The sequence below is a fragment of the Anastrepha obliqua genome, chromosome 3, assembly GCF_027943255.1.
Source record: "Anastrepha obliqua isolate idAnaObli1 chromosome 3, idAnaObli1_1.0, whole genome shotgun sequence".
NCBI classification, from domain to species: domain Eukaryota; kingdom Metazoa; phylum Arthropoda; class Insecta; order Diptera; family Tephritidae; genus Anastrepha; species Anastrepha obliqua.
The window spans coordinates 42,569,336-42,587,637 of record NC_072894.1 but is presented as its reverse complement, the minus strand read 5'-3'; the positions used below and the strand labels follow the sequence as shown (position 1 = coordinate 42,587,637).

Sequence of the window (18,302 nt, the reverse complement as noted above, 5' to 3'; positions counted from 1 at the left end):
CAGGCTTGTCTGAATAGACATGAGCTTTAACATAGCCCCACAAAAAATAATCTAAAGGCGTTATATCGCACGATCTGGGTGGCCAATTGACAGGTCCCGAACGTGAAATAAAATGTTCACCGAACTCGCCTCTCAACAAGTCCATTGTTACGCGTGCTGTGTGGCATGTGGCACCGTCTTGCTGAAACCACATGTCATGCAAGTCAAGCTCTTGCATTTTGGGCAAAAAAAAGTTGAATATTATTTCACGGTAGCGCTCACCATTCACAGTTACATTACGATTCGCAGCATTTTTGAAGAAGTACGGTCCAATGATACCTCCAGCCCATAAACCGCACCAAACTGTGACCTTTTCTGGATACATTGGTAGCTCTTGCAATTCTTCTAGCTGATCTTCACTCCAAAATCGAAAATTCTGCTTATTTACGTACCCATTGATCCAAAAATGAACTTCGTCGCTGAACACAGTTTTTCGATAAAAAAGTGGATCTTCGGCCAATGGTGAATGGGCTCTTCCATTCACCAAAAATTCTACGTTGCGGTAGGTCGTTCGGCTTCAATTCTTGCACCAGCTATATTTTGATCCTTTCGCAAAATTTTCCACGTTGTGGAGTAACAGAGGCCCAATTGCTACGAACGGCAACGAATCGATAATTGAAGGTCTTCACTAACACTGGCACTCTACGGAAGCGTGTTGGTGGTTTAATGTCCAATAATGTAAATTTGGTTCTAAATTTAGTCACAATAGCTCGAATAGCCGCTTCAGTGGGTCGATTAAACTGACCATAAAATGGAAGAAGCGCGCGATAAACTTTCTTAACAGAACCCGCATTTTTATAATAAAATTCAATGATTTGCAAGCGTTGTTCGTTCGTAAGACGATTCACGGTTAAATTATAGACCAAACTGAAGATGTTTGACAGTGAAACAAAACACGAAACGTGCGTCAGCTGTTTAAACCAACTGTTTAAAAAGATAATAGCTAAAAAATCACCCGTTATAATAATTATATGATATAAAATAAATTTTCAATAAAACAACTTCCTGTAATAAAAAATTTCACAAAATAAATGTCATTTGTTAACCTTCGTGCGTTGCCTGTAGTTTTTGCTGATAACGAATGAAACATAAATTTTTATTAGAGACATTTTCATAGCAGACCTTTTCAGGCTTTCACAGAAACAAGACAGCCGAATGGTAGTCATCTACAAAATTATTGGGTATTTCAAAAGTGACGCTTAGATGTAAATAGTGAATAATTTCTAGATATTTTTCCTATAATTTTTGTACACTCGATCTTTGACATTTGTTAAGCAGACTGATGTAATATTACAAATTACACGGTAGAACAAAGCGGTAAGAATATTGGAACTTATTGGAACAAACTAAAATTTATCTATAATGTGTTTTTTTTTTTATTATTTTGGTTTCACCGAGATTCGAACCAACGTTCTCTCTGTGAATTCCGAATAGTAATCACGCACCAACCCATTTGGCTACGACGGCCTCCTTCTCTATATCCATACAAAATATCTATCAAACAAATAAAATTAAAATTTTCTTTTGAAGAATGGAACCATTTCATCAGTATTTTCTTATGACGTTGTCACGTTAAACTATCGTCAGTAAACCGACTTTACAGACAACCTCTTTTTTTCAACTGGTGGGCATTCTAGCTTAAAAAGTTGTCGACCAATCGTTCTAAAATTTTTGGAGTTTTTTCTTTATTCAATTCTAATCTGTATGAACCTAATTCTGGCATTATATTATTATTTAAAATATGGTTTTTTAAGCAACATAGATGAAAACATATGGTATAAAAAACTACTTTGTGTTCAAGCGCCTCAAAAGCATGTTATTTTCAATATTTTTTTACCACAATTAGGTTCATATTCTTAGGAAATATGTTATTAATTAGGAAATATGTTAAAATTGCTGTTGATTTCAGAGAAGTATTGCAACTTCAGGAATTCCCACCAGCAAGACACTCGGATGGCGATCGTCCATGGACAGCACACTCTAACGCCACTATCTCCCGCGGAAATAGCCTCAAAAAAATTTAAAAGTGTACCTAAAAATATAAATAAAGTATCCTGTAAACTTAAAATATTTCTGATTATTCCTTCTTTATTCAAAAAATTCTCGAAAAACACAGACAATTCTCACATATGCAATTCTATTTTTACACGGCCTTTTTTGACCAGATTTTGAAATAACACGGATCACTAATACATTTTTTTTACACGAAATTTTCGTTCTTGCACTAATCTCAAAGTGAATAATGGTTTTCTAATCAAAATTCTATTCCGAAAAGTTTATCTCATTAAGTAAAACTGCTTCGTGTAAAAGCAATAGGTACATTTTAGAACTAAACAAGTCCAGCAGTGCATACAAATTTCAAGTAATATTTAGGTCGCGCCTAGCTGGCCGATAACAAGTATTGTTAGCAAAATTAATCATCCAAGTTTGTTTTTCAATCATTTTACTGAATAAAAAAATAATTTGAAAAATTTAAATTTGAAAATGATAATCTTTATAAGGGTCAAATATGATTGTCGTACGATGATGACATTTGCAAAAATTATAAATTTTCGATGGGTTGATTCATTTTGCGCCACTTTTTGTAAACAACTCGAGAAAGCACCAAACAATGGCTTATAACAGACTTCTTTACAACGAAAAAGCCAACAGCAGCTGTTAATAATTTGAATAAAACACCACAGATGAGCTGGCCATATAGTATCTGACATAGTATCTGAACTATCTATTGAAGATAGCATTTTCGACCCAGTCAATTATAAACGTGCACGCTAGTTATATTATATGAGGTAGTGATGAAAAGTTGCGAAATTGGTTTTTCTTCCTAATTTCAATTTCAATTTGTATATGTTTTCACTTGTGAATTGTATTTTCACTGCATATAAATTTAAATTTTTTTATCATAAAAATTATTTTTTTGTGCTTGTTTTTTTTTTTAATACAATATAAAATAAACAAGACTGGCGTCATATAAATGTTCTTGATGCCTCCATCTTTTTAATGAGTTAGTGCATTGGAAGTTACATCGCTAGCTGACTTCCAGTGAAAGCTTGGTGCCGTTCGGTTCAGTGGAAGCGAAGTTATTGCGTCTAAAGTATCAGTATGTTTGTGTCATCGGTACAAAAATTAGTTTCGAACAGAGAGCTAATATGAAATTTTGTTTTAACATTTGAATTGAAGAAAAAAGTTTATGGCGATGATTGTCTATCTCATGCCAGGGGGTTTTACACGTTTCAGAGATGGTTGTGAGGACATAAATGACAATGAAAATCAGTAATCACCGAAAAGAAAACTCCATCAAAATTGTTAGTAAATTTATCAAAAATGAACCGAAATCATCGTTGAAATTCATAGAATCGGAGTTGAATATCTTCAAAACATCGATTTATCGTATTTCACTGATCATTTGGGCTTATAAGAGGTCTGTGCACGTTTTATTCAGCACAAATTAACTGAGGACCAAAAATTGCTCAGATTTTCTTTTTGTTTCACCCTACCGACCGCATCATTTTGCCAAAAATGGAGTGATTGTGACTAAGTGATATTACTTACCCAATTTCCCTATTTACTGTGCGCATGGATGCCCATACAGACATGACTAAATCGACTAATTCTGATCTTTTGGTATACCCCTATATAATATTATATAATTATTTTATGCGACTACGCACAACCATTGGGTAAACAAAATTATAATACTCTTATCCACAAGTGCAACTTGCGTACTTCACTTACCGCTTGCAGTTGTTCGGGTGTATAGAGCATCACAAGTCGCTGTCTTATCGGTACCATCAGGATGAGGAAAAAGGGGAAAGCCAATGATATCTTGGATGATTTCACAGCCCAGAGTAATGTCAGACAAAGCAATTGTATGGTGGTGAACATGTGCATTTTCCAGGTGGGCACACGTTTTACATACGGTGTGGGTGGATAATGTTTCACCGGCATGAAATATAGTCTCATTCTATAAATATCAGAAATATCGATTAAGTAAATATATAAAAAAGTGCCTTTGCTCACAAGATACAAAAACTTACCTTTCGAAGAACTGTACGCCACTCATCGAAGCGATACCCATGTACAGAAATACGCCAAACAATACTGCCATAGGCACCAAACGCAGCAGCGGTGCCATTGTTACGGACAATCCAATCATGAGCGACACAAAGAAGCCGGACAAACGCTGCTCTTTAACATCAATAATACGCGGCGATTCACCAGGGGCGTGGGTCCTTAAATATTTATGTATGAATAATTTATTAAGCACAAAACGTAAATGATTTTTTCAAAATCTTATTTTCTTCTCACCTTGACATAACAGTTAGCGCAGATACGTGCGTTACTGACCGTACCGTGGCTGCACAATGCCATGGAGTACCAAAAAGACCGCAACATGTATTCAAAAAACCTAATATCACAATATCCAAGTGCAGTCCTGAGCCTTTCTTCAGGCCACGCTCTGGTTTATCGACAATCAACTCGGAAATGTGCGATTCCATGAAGATGAGAATGTACACCAAAATAGCTGGTATACCACATGCAAATGGTGCCCAAACGGGCATGCCACCCAGAGACACCAACCAACCGCGCACTTCCGGATCGCTGGGTGAAATACCCTCTGGCACGCTGAGTTTATCCGTGTACACTTGAGGTATCAGATAGTCAATTAATACAAAAATTGCTATAGCAATCGGCACACCAAAGTCACCCAGCGCACGGCGAGCATTTCGTCCCAGGAAATGGGAGTTACGGAAGAGTTTCAAATAGTAGGCGATAGTGAAGGTGCCCAAGGTGAGTATCGTGCAGAAGAGTGCTGTGTTTGGCATATTTGTGTGGGATACAATGTTCGAAATTAAGCCAATGCTGGAGGTTGCGTTTGATATCGACACATCGGCGGTCACATTACCGAAACTATCCGTAGTTGTGTTGTCGTAGTTCTGCAGTTGTGGTGCGAGCGTTGCTGGCGGGAAATTATAATCGGCCAATAGTGGATTCTTCTTATACACAGATACCAATTTCATCAACGTCTCATAGATATAGATCAATGTGATCAATGCTGAGAAGATTTCCTGGGTGAAACGCGTAAACAGGCGTACGTAAACGCTGCATTCGAATGCAGACAAAGTTGTGGCAATGATGGCCAACCAAACGCCAATGTAAGCGCGGATCGTGAGAAAGGGTAAATTATTCTCGCGGCAAAAGTTAATCAACGCTTCGTCGAAAAGTAACAGTGGACCAGTGGTGCCTATAATGCCGAGTGGTTGACCGGAGATCGTATGGAAAATTATACCACAAAGTGCCGTGCTCAATAATGTCTCCGAAATACCAATTAGATTGCCCGTCTTTTCGGAGGCTAGACCGCCGAAAGTGATGGCTGTCGAGAGGCAGGCAAAGTACATAAAGATAGTAGCGGCTAACGTTTGCGAATTCAGACCATCGGTAATATCGCTCTTATACATGGGCAGACGACGCTTTAGATCATTACGTAGGCCACCCCACCACTTGTGTGTCTTTTCGAGCGGATTGATTTTTTTCTTGCCATCAAGAATATCTAATTCCGGTTTCTTTTCAACTATTATTTTAGCTTCTTGCTTTATCTTCTCCTTCAGTTCATTCTTTACCTATCCACAGAGATGAAATATATAGGTACTTTTGTTAATAACTGTCAGTGGCTACTTGTTGCTTTGAAATACTTACCTCCAATGCCTTGCGCTTGCGTGAACGAATCCAGTCCTTTTTTGCCTTCAATTCCTCAAATGGCAAAAGATCTTGACGCTCCCAATTGCCCGGTGGCAATACAATTGAATCATCCAAGAATTCGTTGATAGCTGAAAGCAGATCTTTGCGATCGTCTGCCTTATATGCGATTGCATGGAACGGTTCGTTCGCCATTAGAGTGGCAATAGAGCGGCCCACTTCATGGTAGTCCAAATCGAGCGTTGGTGGACCCATGAGTATGAACATAAAACGCACGGGCACAGCTACCTCGGTCAAAGTGGGCATAAGCACACCTTCGGCGAGACGTACAAACGCAATTGTTGGCTGCTGAAGAAAATCTACAGCACCGACCTAAACGGGTCATAGGGAGAATACTCATTAATATGATTACCAAATTATTTACATTCATTTGTATAGAAGTATTACAGTTTTTCAAACCTACTGCATACATACCAATACAGTCGTCGCTTCAGCGCCCACGGGTATACGCTTGAGTATACTATCATTTTGCAGCTTCTGTAGATTCTCCTGCGACGACGAATACATATCGTCCCTGATATCAATTTTTAAATCATTACTACGCTTGCTGCCGCCAATTTCGCTAGCCGGCATTATCTTGGGCCGCTTGTCTTCTCCAGTTAGATTCTAAGGTAGTAACATTTAGTTTTGGTTTTAAGTAAAAAAACTTAAAATAAAATATTAAGACTCGGTAATAAAGAATTGTTTAATAAAAATATTTTGAAAAAGATAAATTGAAGTTGTTAAATATTAAAACCAATTTTCACCGAACTCTTAACTGCCTTTAAAATCCACGTTGGATTTGAAAAATACTAAGCATTTCTATCGGAATGGAGTTAACTTGTTTACATTAGAGGTTTGCCGACAATGGATGTCTATCAGAGCTCACTGTGCTGTTACATCTCATAAAGTAAAATTGAAATTATGTGCATATATACGATGTAACTATTCCCAGAATGCTTCGAAATTTTTAAATGAATTGCATTTCGTCAAAATTGGCCTTTCTGTAAACTAAAATGTGTTAACAAATCATTAAACTAATATTCAAGCCACAACAAATCAAGAAGGATTCAATCGATTCGAATACGATTTTTATCTTTCTATCGAACTTGAAATTTTTTACTATCACCCGCATTAATCGAAATTAGTAGTTATGCCCTATAATAATGAACACTTCTTCTTTCATTATGTGCCAAATACCGATAAGTGGGAACAAGCAGGAACGGCAAAGATGATAAACGTACGGCCTCAGATTTCTTTACACGCAAATTTTGTATTAAGCGTATTTTCTTAGGCTATTCAGCTCAGTGTCCGACCAATTCCCACAATGATCCGGATCATTTTAGTAGGTTTTATAGGCAGCACTTATATGAACCCTCTATTTTGGTTGTAGGTAGGTAGGTAAAATGGCAAATGTGCCACAGGCACACTTCAAGTAGCACATACGTGCCGTTTTGATACCATAATGTGGACCTGTGCAAACCAAAATTATTGGGAAGAGAAAACCTTCTACAGCCATCCAGTGCTGTTGATGTAGTGGAGGAGAGAAAAGGGATCTAGGCTGCAGAATTTCTTCAAGTCATCCCCAAAGGGCACGCTAAAGGATCTCAAGCGCCTAGCCGCCAGAGCCGGACATTTGCAGAGAAAATGTTCAACAGTATCTTTCTCTGTAGGATCGCCACAGCTTCTGCAATAGGGGTTGTACGGAATTCCAAGCTTCTCCGCATGAGTACCGATCACCCAGTGACCAGTGAACACCGCAATGAGTTTGAAAATTGAATGGCGGAGATTCCCATCACCTTAAGCGTTCTGTTTCTATCGTATTTTGGTTGTAATCATATTCAATAATTTTAGTAACATATTTACACTTCTCTGGTGATACGAATATCCCATTTAGAATAGCATTTTCTGATAGGCCAGTAAAGCTGTGTTAACTCCGTTCTGAAAGACAGCTTACGAGTTTCGATATAATAACAATTAGTGGAAGCTTAACCATTTAAATGTTTTGATTAGCTGTAGTGACACATAAAAGCAGTTAAGTTGCAGTGTAAATAGGCTATAAGGCATTGAATTAAATATTTCTTTCACCTACTCTAAGAAGCATGCGGCAATTTTTAAAAGTAATAAGAATCGGCAGAACAAAAAATTTCTAATATTCGTATGTATGTATAAAAAAATATATTTACATGCAAGTGCTGACTTATTCATAAATACAAATGGTGCTATGCATGAAACTTTACAGGTATAAATATTAAAGTTTTAACATGTTTTTTTTTAATAGACAAAATTAGTATATCTACACTGGGATTGAAACGCATTCAAAGTTTATAAAATGAGATTAAAAAAGAAATAAGATTAAAAATAATTAAAGGTAATCTAGTTCGAAAAACAAAATACAAAATTTGTATTTATATACCCGCGCGCATTAGAATAGTAAGAGATATAAACAGTAGCTAACACTTGATATTTGACAGAATACAGGGCTCAACATTTTTTGTGCCGCTTAGTTCACATCAATATTTGTTTTTTGTTTTGGCATTATTTGAATGCGCAATTCGTATGTCGTGAAGAAGGGGAAAAATGCCGAACCGTAAAATATGAACGAATGTGCTGAAACTATGGTTTTAACTTTGCATCACAAAAACTGAACCCTTCTCGAAATTAGCGATAAAACTACATTAAGTAACGTAGAAATTTTTCCTTAAACGTCAACTTACAAGCAGCGAAAATATGACTTTAGAAATGTTCTTATTGAAGGCTATAGCTTCAAAAAACTCAAAAAAATGCGTTTAATAAAGAAATTACAATTTTCACCGAACTTTCTATATTTTTTAGGATTTTCCATATTTTTTAGGATGCCATAGTTTTTCAGGATCTTCTGTAGATTTCAAATGCGCAAATATACACTAAAAATTGTGTTGCTTGTTTTAGTGCCTTATTTGAGTGTCCGCTACTGTACTTTACTTATAATGAAAGAAGTTAATTTTGCCACGTTCTCCATCCATCTGCCCGTGAATCAAAATTAAACAAGTTTCGTGAAATTTATAAAGGCAAATAAAGAAATAGTAGAATGCAGGTAAAATTCTGAAAATTGGAGGTGCCCTGACAACTTTCGGGTAAATGCATGTCTTAACAAGAACTTAGAAAAAATCGCCCAAAACTTGGTACACTCCAACTAATTTAGATCCAATATAAATATTATTGTGGTCGGATAAAACCACGTCGACTTTTTATATGTTAAGATAAATTCTGTTTGATATTACGAGCTATAACTCTCGTTTGCTATGAGTTAGTTTGATTCCAAAAGTTAACAAACAAGCATACCCTTATTAAGTCTTACTAAAATGTGCGCGGGTATATAAAATTTGGTCCGGATAGAGTTTAGCTTTGTTTAATTTAACTTCGTCCGCCAGGATGACAGAGCAGCAACTAAGTCCGAAACGTGCACTTGCTCCTTTAACACGGTTCATATTCGCTATCTACTGCTAAAGAAAAGGTATTAAATTGTGTTCGTAGATTAATAAATTCTCTACTATATCGGATACGCATGACTATCTGTATATTAAAGCAGAGGTGTTACGATTTATTTAGTAAAACTAGAAGTCTTTCACAATGCTCATTCAGTTGGCCTCACAATTAAGGCTAAAGGCTGCAACTGAGGTTAAATTTTGAATTGTGAATGTGAGCCATCATCATAAAAACGAGAGCTTTTTAGATTCGATGGTGCACCAATAGAGTTCTAAAGGACTTAGTTTGCACTATTAAGCTTCATGCATCTTCCATATGTTGGAATTCATTTAGAATTTGCGGACTAGGTCAATTTTAAGACTGAAGCAGGTAATTTTCTACCAAAATACATACATAGGTATGTATATATAAATATTTGAAGCTCACACATTTCTAAGCTTACTATTTACTTCCTACAAATCATAAGATTTATTCTTAGCCTTTAGGAGGTTGGTCGAAAAAGTCTCTTTCAAAGGAATGCTAATTAAGTTTTTGATTTGCTAAAGACTTTTGTAGAAACAACCATTTAAAACAGATGGGACCATTTTCGTAAAAATGGAAAAACGAGTTTCGCGTACAAAATAAATATTATTTTTCACGTAAACCAAACAAAAACTTGAAAATCATTTATAATAGGGATTCTTTACCAACGACTCATACTATCCATTTTTGGATTACTTAGTTGCGGCGCGATTATAGTGGCATAAGTATCGCCGAAGTTTCTGCCTACCCGATTGCGTTCAGCAAACCAGAATTGCCGATAATCCACGATATTTGTATACAATAAAGTTATCCTCAAGACATATACTCCGATTGTTTACAATAACAACAAATAAAATCTATCACTTAACAACTTCTAAGAGGTGTTGGTCGATCTTCAAACGCGAATCCAACGAGTTTTTGTACAATATTTTCATAACCATAGTTGAAACGTAAACTCATCACAATATACCAGAGCCCAGTAAAAAATTAGGACAGCATCATCAATTATATTCTCTAGTTTCAGTACAATGCGACTATTTCCTGTTTCCAAATATGAAGAAACGATTTGATGGTACATAAGTGATTTAGACCGAATGAAGATGTTATTCGTATTCGTACTAGAATTCGTATTATTTGAGGAGAATCGAAACATTTGGGAAACATTAGATGAAGGAGATAAAAGCTTGTTTGGAAATATCAAAGGTGTTTATTTTGCTGAATAGTATTCCTTATACCTATTTCCAGGAAACCAGTCTCATACTAACATTGGCATTTTGTATTTATAACCGCCTTTGCAATAACTTAGTTTCCAGGAAAGATTTTGAAGACGCTTAGTATGATACTTTCCGTGACTCACCTAAGTACTCTTTTAAACTATATAAGTCACATATTTTGAAAAATGCAGCCATATGGGAGCATACATACATATGATAGCAGAAACTTTGGATAAGCCATCAGATTATGTATAACAATCTTCAAGGGATAAGGTTTTGCTAGCTGCTGACGGTCGCATTACTCAATGACTTGATATCTTCAAAAACACAAGGAGTGCATTCAATGCAAGAAGAAGTATGCCATACATATAAAATAACAAATTCACAGAAATATCGGAAGCAATGGAAAATAATCATCTACTCACGGGGCGTACTCCGGAAGTACTCGAACGATAGTCTCAAGTTCTACTGGGCTGCTAAGCAAAATAATTTCTATGTATTTGTATGTATGTATAAAAGCTGAATCATTCTGCTCATAACTGATATGTTGAGATTTTTATTTTTTTATTTTAATCTACTATTCATTTTTATGCGCGCCTGTTGGTATGTTTTTTTCTACATATGAATATCTGTTATTATATAGTTGAGGCACATAATTTAAATCACTCTCATGGAGGGGCATATATCGAGAAGAATAGCAAGATTACCTATGTATATAAACATACATATTTACATACCTATACAACCATATTTACCTATGCATATATGCCTGCACTTTTACACCCATTTTCATTTGTGTCCAAGGGTATTATAATTTTGCTCGCCAAGGTATAATAGCTTGGTACTGAAGATGGGCGAAAGCGGTCTATATCCGTGTCTGCCTTCTGTATAATATTTATTGAAAAAAAAGAAAAAAAGTGCGGTATCTCTGTTATAAATGAAGCGAAATTTCTGATATTTGGTACTAACTATGGGCCCATGAAAATAACTATGACGCAAGTAAGGGTAAAGGCTCCGAATCGCAGATTGTAGATGGAGAGACCAGACGAAATGCAAAATCAGGAGGACGTTATAGCCCACTTACAACCTCAAGCAATCGTCGACATTGATAAACATGAAACGACGGGACGCCTGGAGACTAACGGCAGTCATAACTGGCTTTTGGTCTGTGGGAGAATAAGCAGCCAAAATGGGTATCCCTCACAATACATACTGTCACAGTTGTAAACAACCGGAGAAAAAGGAAACAATCTTCTACTTCCTCTGTGAATGCCCTGCCCTATGGAAGGACAGAATGTTAACCCTGGGCAGGCCGCTGTTCGAGAGTCTCGAACAACTGTCTGACAGCAACCTAATAAGGTTCCTAAACCGCACAGACTGGATATAGTCATGCCGTAAATAACTGGTTAACAAGTTGGTAACGAGGATGTGACAACAAAATGGTGCGGAAGCGCTAGTTGGATTCTGGAAGAATCACCACTTAAACCAACCAACCAAACAAAGGTAAAGGCTTAATAAAACTTGCCCAAAACTTGGCACCCACCTTGTGTACCACCTTATCCAGATTTGACAGAATGGATAAAAACTACAACCATTTTTTATAAATTAGTATCCATCTGTTTTGATCTAAAAGCTCTGAGTTTGTTCGATTCCAAAAATTAAAAACCAGCTCAAACTTAATTTTACCAAAATATGCGCGTGTATGTGAAGTTCAGTCCGAAACGAATTTAGAACTTCCTTACTTGTCGTATCTAAATTCATTGACAAGTAAATTTTATCTTTAAAAATCAAACAACCAAGTGACAATTGTCTATTTGTGTACGAGTATTTATTTGAAAGATTTCAACCGAATACTGTCTATAATTTCTTCACTCTTTTTAAAAAATATTGAAAATCGAAAAAACTCCACAAACATTTTTTTTTGGCGCGCCAGCCTTGAGATATTTGTTCTCGAAAAAATTGGGATTAAAAAATTGTATATTTCAAAGCAAAATAAAATTCAATGATTGGTTTTGTTTTGCAAAACTTGAAAATTGCTTTGTGACTGACTGGCTGTTTTTTCTGTTGGCCTGATAAATGAAACTTTTGAAAGTACATATTTTATTTTTGCTAATTTGAAGAGCGAAACGTATCAATTATGTTTTTAAATTCTAGAACAAGTCAGAGAGTCCATAGACGCATTCGCGAAGTACAGTTTATGCCATCTGCGCAGAGCTTGGCTTTTACTTATTATGAGTGGTCCCTTTAAATATTTTTGTTGGTCGAAATATACTCATTTGAACTATATTTTCGTTCCAAAATTATATCGTTGGACTGCACTATCTACCATGTGTGAGTCTCCGAATGGGGGGATCTTGGTGGACCTTTCTTCATCACTGAATTATTTATTCACTCCTAGCTTTCATTTTTTAACAACACATACTCGCAGTAGAAAAGTTATAAGCAACAGGCGCGCATGAAAAAAATTTGTATATTTCTACTATATCATTTTGAAGCAATGTTTTGAGAGAGGGTGTCTCAAAAAGAGGATTATTTTAATATTTAGTGAAACAAATTAAGTATTAATTTTTCATACCAAAAGCTAGAAACGGAGTTCTACTAAATCGCAGAGACTTTTAAAACAGGGTGTCGCAAAAACAAGTTTATCTTAAAATTTGTAAAAAAATTAAGTAGTTATTTTGTTTACCAAAGTTTATGAATAAAGTTCTATAACATCTGAAATAACTTTAAAACAGGGTCCTCAAAAAGATGATTGTTCTAAAAATAAGGTGAAAATTAAATACTTTTTTCATACTAAAATTTAGTAATAATATTTTATAAAATTAGAGAATTTTTAAGACAGGGTGCTTCAAAAAGAGGTTTATTACGAAAGTGTGTAAAGTAATTATGTAATTTTCTTAAGAAACGAACGGCTTTGTTAAACCGCTTACGCGATTTTGGCGCCAATTAAGAAGAAGAAGAATTATCTCTTATACCCTAGTATATAATAGCAATATTTTAGTATCTCTAGTGTGCCCAATGGCCGACACTTCAGCCTAAAAGACTTTTTATGGTCTTCCGAGATAGCTTTAAAGTAAGGTATTTCAAAAAGACGTTTATTTTAAAAATTAGTGGATAAATTAAATATTTACTTTTTATATTAAAATCTCAGGGACTTTTAAGACAGTGTGTCCCAAAAACAGGTTTATTTATTTATACCAAAGTGCGTAATAATAATAACTTATTATCTGTAGTGTGCCCAATGGCTGACACCTCGACTTAAAAGATCTTTAAGGCAGGATGTTGTAAAAATTTACTTTAAAATTTTATGAAAAAAAATTAAGTATTTATTTTTCATACTAAAATTTAGAAAGGGAGTTATAAATTTAATGAAAAAATTAAGTATTTATTTTTACACCAAAGTTTATAAATAAAGTTCTAAAACACCGAAAAGGAATTGTTGGTGCTCATTCTTATAAAAAAATAGTAATTGCATAAATGTTATATGTAAATATGGGTACAATTTTATTGCAATATTCGTGCCTGGCTTTGAACCCATTTATTGTTGCTGAAAGATATGCACACATTTTATTAAAAAAAAAGAAAAATACAAAGGTGTTAAGTTGCACTACTTAGGCAGCCAACTGTAGCCGAAATTTCGTAATTGGTTCAGAAATCCTTTCACGAATTCATGCTACCGTTTCATAACTTATCTATATTAACACACCACGTCGTCCTGGATGTACATCATAATACAATTTTTTTAACAATTAAAGTAAATATACGATGAAAACAATAAATTTCAAACAAATTTGTTAACGATTAGGGTTGCGATTTTAAATGCAAATTAGACATAACATTTAATCATATAACAAGAAAAGTGAAGGAAAAGTGTCATTCCATAAAATTAACATTTGGTATACATTCGCACTGAAGCGAAAGAATCCATTAGTTATATAAATGTAAAATGGCCATTGCACCTATCAACTGATGAACATCAAACGGGCGTACGCGGGAAGATGTGCAAATTCAGGTAAGTCATCAATAATTTTCATATATTTTTGAAAAAAAAAATTTCAAAAGACTTCAAATTCTAAATCCTCCTAATTTTTGTTGAATTGGCTGCCAGTATTCGAAATGTGTGTTTTATGAAAGTACGTCAAAAATCGTACTTCAAACTGTATTTCAAAGCCTTTGATTCTACTTTAAGATAGTTAAAATCACTTAAAACAGTCAATTGTACTTACAATTTTAAGGTTATTTAAGAATGTGCAAAATATTTCCAACGTCAGCTTCACACCATAAAAATATAGTTTAGCAGTCGATGTGACGAGTCGGCCGTATTTCACTTATGATTTTTTACATTATAAGGTAAATTTTATTTACCACCGGCGGCCGCCGTAGTCGAAAGGGTTGGTGCGTAACAACCATTCGGACTTCACAGAGAGAACGTAGGTTCGAATCTCGGTGAAACATCAAAAATTAAGAAAAACATTTTTCTAATAGCGGTTGCCCCTCGGCAGGCAATGGCAAACCATGAAAAACCTCCTCATAAAAAATATCTTCCGTTCGGAGTCGGCTTGAAACTGTAGTTCCCTCCATTTGTGCAACAACATCAAAACGCACATGACAAATAGGAGGCCAAACACCCAAAAAGGGTGTACGCGCCACTTGACACATAAAAGATATTTTGTGGCGTGCATGATATGCAAAAATCGTATAGCCTGACTGCTATTTTGTTACTTTATTCAATTCTTCATTACCTTCATTGATCAAATTGGCCTAACTCAATTTTTATTTTTTTTTTTCTCGGCACACTTTTCATAGTTTAACTTAGTGTATCGGCGACTACATCCGACATTTTTTTTAAGAGAAAGGCCAAAGATGTCACCTTTTACACATTCTTATGCTAGAGAAACTTAATTGTCGTATTGTAAAATTTGTTTGATAATTCAATACTTACTTCTACCGTTTAAGTTTTACGGTACTTATAGTTGAATTTTACGACACATATCATTGTGCTACATTTTAAACCACTGTATCACTCCGTGATGAGTATTGTTTGCCTTCTCTCGCAAAAGCGAAAAAAAAATGCCCGTCACTTTAGGAATCAGAGAATTGAAATGTTCCACAAAAATATGTTCCGTTATTTTTCACTGAATATTTTTCCAAAATATAGGAATTATATAGTTTCCTATGCCGATTTCCAAAAATTAATCATGCAAAATGGTGGAAATTTTGACCTTCCTTAAAATAAAATTCCTACATAAACTTTTAAATCGCCGATTTTTTATGTTCCCTACAGGAATCCATTGCCGGAACCTTTTTAGTACAGCTGATTCTTGGATTCTCAGCTGTTTAGTATAACCTACACTACCTCCTGTAAATGTCTAATCTTAACGTTATACGTTCGAAAAAAATGTTTACATATATAAAAAGTATTTAGTATAAATTGATCGTGCCACATCTTAGTTGTCATTGAACTAGTGAAGATGTAGTCTACCTGCACCAAAAGCTCTTCTTTCGTCTTCACTAACACATGAAAATAACTGATGATTGATTTCAAACATTTGATAGTGCAAAGCCCCTTTAAGTGCAACAAATTTCCTTCAGCTCAGTGTGAATGTAACCATTTGCAAAACAAACAAAAAAATAACAGCTATCACGAAGAAACTTTTGCAAACTATTTGAAAATTTCTATATCGAATTTTAGTTTAATAATTTAATTTTATTTTTTTTTTTAATTTTTTGACTTTACTCCCAAGTACGACAAAGTGGAGTGCCGTCGATTGGTGTTACTGCCTGGTTCGATGCAAAGTGATATGGATGTAGGTGGTGCACTTAGAGTTTCACAAACGGAACGACGCTTTTTGGCATTCTCAACATTGATGAGATGTTGTTGTTGTTGTTGTTGCTGAAATTGCTGTTGAATCTCGCCACCCATCCAAAGCAACTGCAACCCGTGTATTTGTTTGTATGTATGTTGTGTTTAAATAGAATATTTGTGTTTCATGTTATGTGTTGGTGAAACAAAAAAAATTCGCACGAAAATTTTTAAAATTTTTAGTTTTTTTTAACAGATTTAAATTTTTTTTTATGCATTGGCCGATCATTTGGTTACAATTGGAATAAATTGTAATTTTTTGTTGTTGGAATGAAAATTTAAGGGAATGAATAACGAGATGATAAATACATTTAAAAAAGTTAAAAGAGAAAGAGAAATATTTATATATTTATAGCATTAAATATACTTTAAACAATTTTCAGAATGTAATTAATTTCTTTTTTTTTAATTTGTTCGAAATATAGTACATAAACAACTAACTAGTTTATGCTTTAATGTTAGAAACTTTCGTTTTGCCTACAACTTTTTCACAAATAACTTTTTTTTTAGCTTTTCGTCAGTTTTTATGACAGAACTTAATCAATAACTATATTGTCTGGTACATTGAACACAAAATAGTTTTATAAGTTCGCTTTTGTGCGTATATTTCAATACATAAAGCCCGTTTTTTGCAAGACTGTCATAACTCAATACCAAAGGAAAAAGTGTAAAAGCTTTAAGCGGAAGTTTCTGCTTATGGAAGCTTATAAATACTCAAGAAAATATTTCACAAGATTACATTAAGAAATTTGAAAACAAGTAACAAATAAATTTACAGTTATTTCCACACTTTTCTTTAAAATTTTGCTTTTTCAGTTACGATACTCTTACAGCAAATTACAGACGTAAGTATTTATATGCCTACGAATAATAGAAAAACTACTGAATGACTTTACTGTTTTGGCAATCGCGGTTGCTACTTTATTGCCATTCTTCTGCGGTGATTTCTGCTTGCACGCACACAAATAGAAAAATTGAAACACGTGGAGTGTGCACATTGTGAGAAATTTATTGAAATGATCAATTGAATTTTCATGTGAATTTGTTTGTAATAGCATATGGATGTATATGTGCAGGAGTGAGTGAATATTTTTATTTTTATTTTTTTGTAACAGAAACATGGTAATAAAAGTTGTGATTTTCCAGCATTTTCGGTGATATGGGTAAGCACGACAAAATAGACGATTATTATGGAAAAAGAATATGAATTAGAGTGGAAACAGAAAGAGAAGTAGAATAAATAAAATGTTCAAGGAATGTAAGTGGATATAATAAAGATTTTATTTTTGTAATTAATATTGAAGCAGATTTTGAATACAATTTTTATTACATTTTCTAGTTAATAAAATATTTTATATACACTTAATTAAAATACATATGGATATATACAACGAGCTTAAAACAAATTAGACTCGACAGATGCAAACAGCTTCTTCCGTAGCACGCTTTCAATATTCTCCTCGCAGATGAGGAAATTTTCAATGTTGAAGACATTTTAAAGGCACCTTTTTGGTCTAGAATCTCAAAAAATTTTTTCGATTTTTTTCGTGTTATGATAGTTTATACTTTCAAAAATATATATTACTTGCAAATTTTTATATTCAAATTCGTTATAGTTTAGACGTTACAGTCTTTTAAAACGACTACGACAGGCAGGTATAAGCGCGTTAACCGTGTTTTTCTCGAAAGTATTTTTTCCGAATTGGCGTTGGTAATTTCTCAAAAAGTACTGAACCGATTGATTTGAATTTTTAATATGTTATTGAGTATACTTGTGGCACTCGCGGGTAGCAGAATTATAATTTTATAATAAATTTTTCTATTTTTTTTAGAGCGAGAACGTGAAAAAAATAATTTTTTTTTTGTTTTTCCATTAAACAGATAAAATATCTAGAAAACAAAAAAACAAAAAAAAATTGTTTTCTTCTGATGAATAATCGACCGAATCAACCCAATCAGTT

At 34.4% G+C, this 18,302-nt stretch overlaps 1 protein-coding gene across 1 annotated transcript in view; it reads right to left on the bottom strand.

The window, feature by feature from the left end:
* The window catches only part of LOC129241254 (band 3 anion transport protein-like), a 188,491-nt gene that overhangs the window by 570 nt on the left and 169,619 nt on the right, over nucleotides 1-18,302 (bottom strand). The window contains exons 10-14 of the mRNA XM_054877491.1: nucleotides 6,211-6,402; nucleotides 5,713-6,108; nucleotides 4,348-5,639; nucleotides 4,077-4,271; nucleotides 3,775-4,003 (exon numbers count right to left, since the gene is read on the bottom strand). Of these exons, the coding sequence (XP_054733466.1) occupies nucleotides 3,775-4,003; nucleotides 4,077-4,271; nucleotides 4,348-5,639; nucleotides 5,713-6,108; nucleotides 6,211-6,402 (2,304 nt within the window). The remainder of the gene's footprint in view (nucleotides 1-3,774; nucleotides 4,004-4,076; nucleotides 4,272-4,347; nucleotides 5,640-5,712; nucleotides 6,109-6,210; nucleotides 6,403-18,302) is intronic.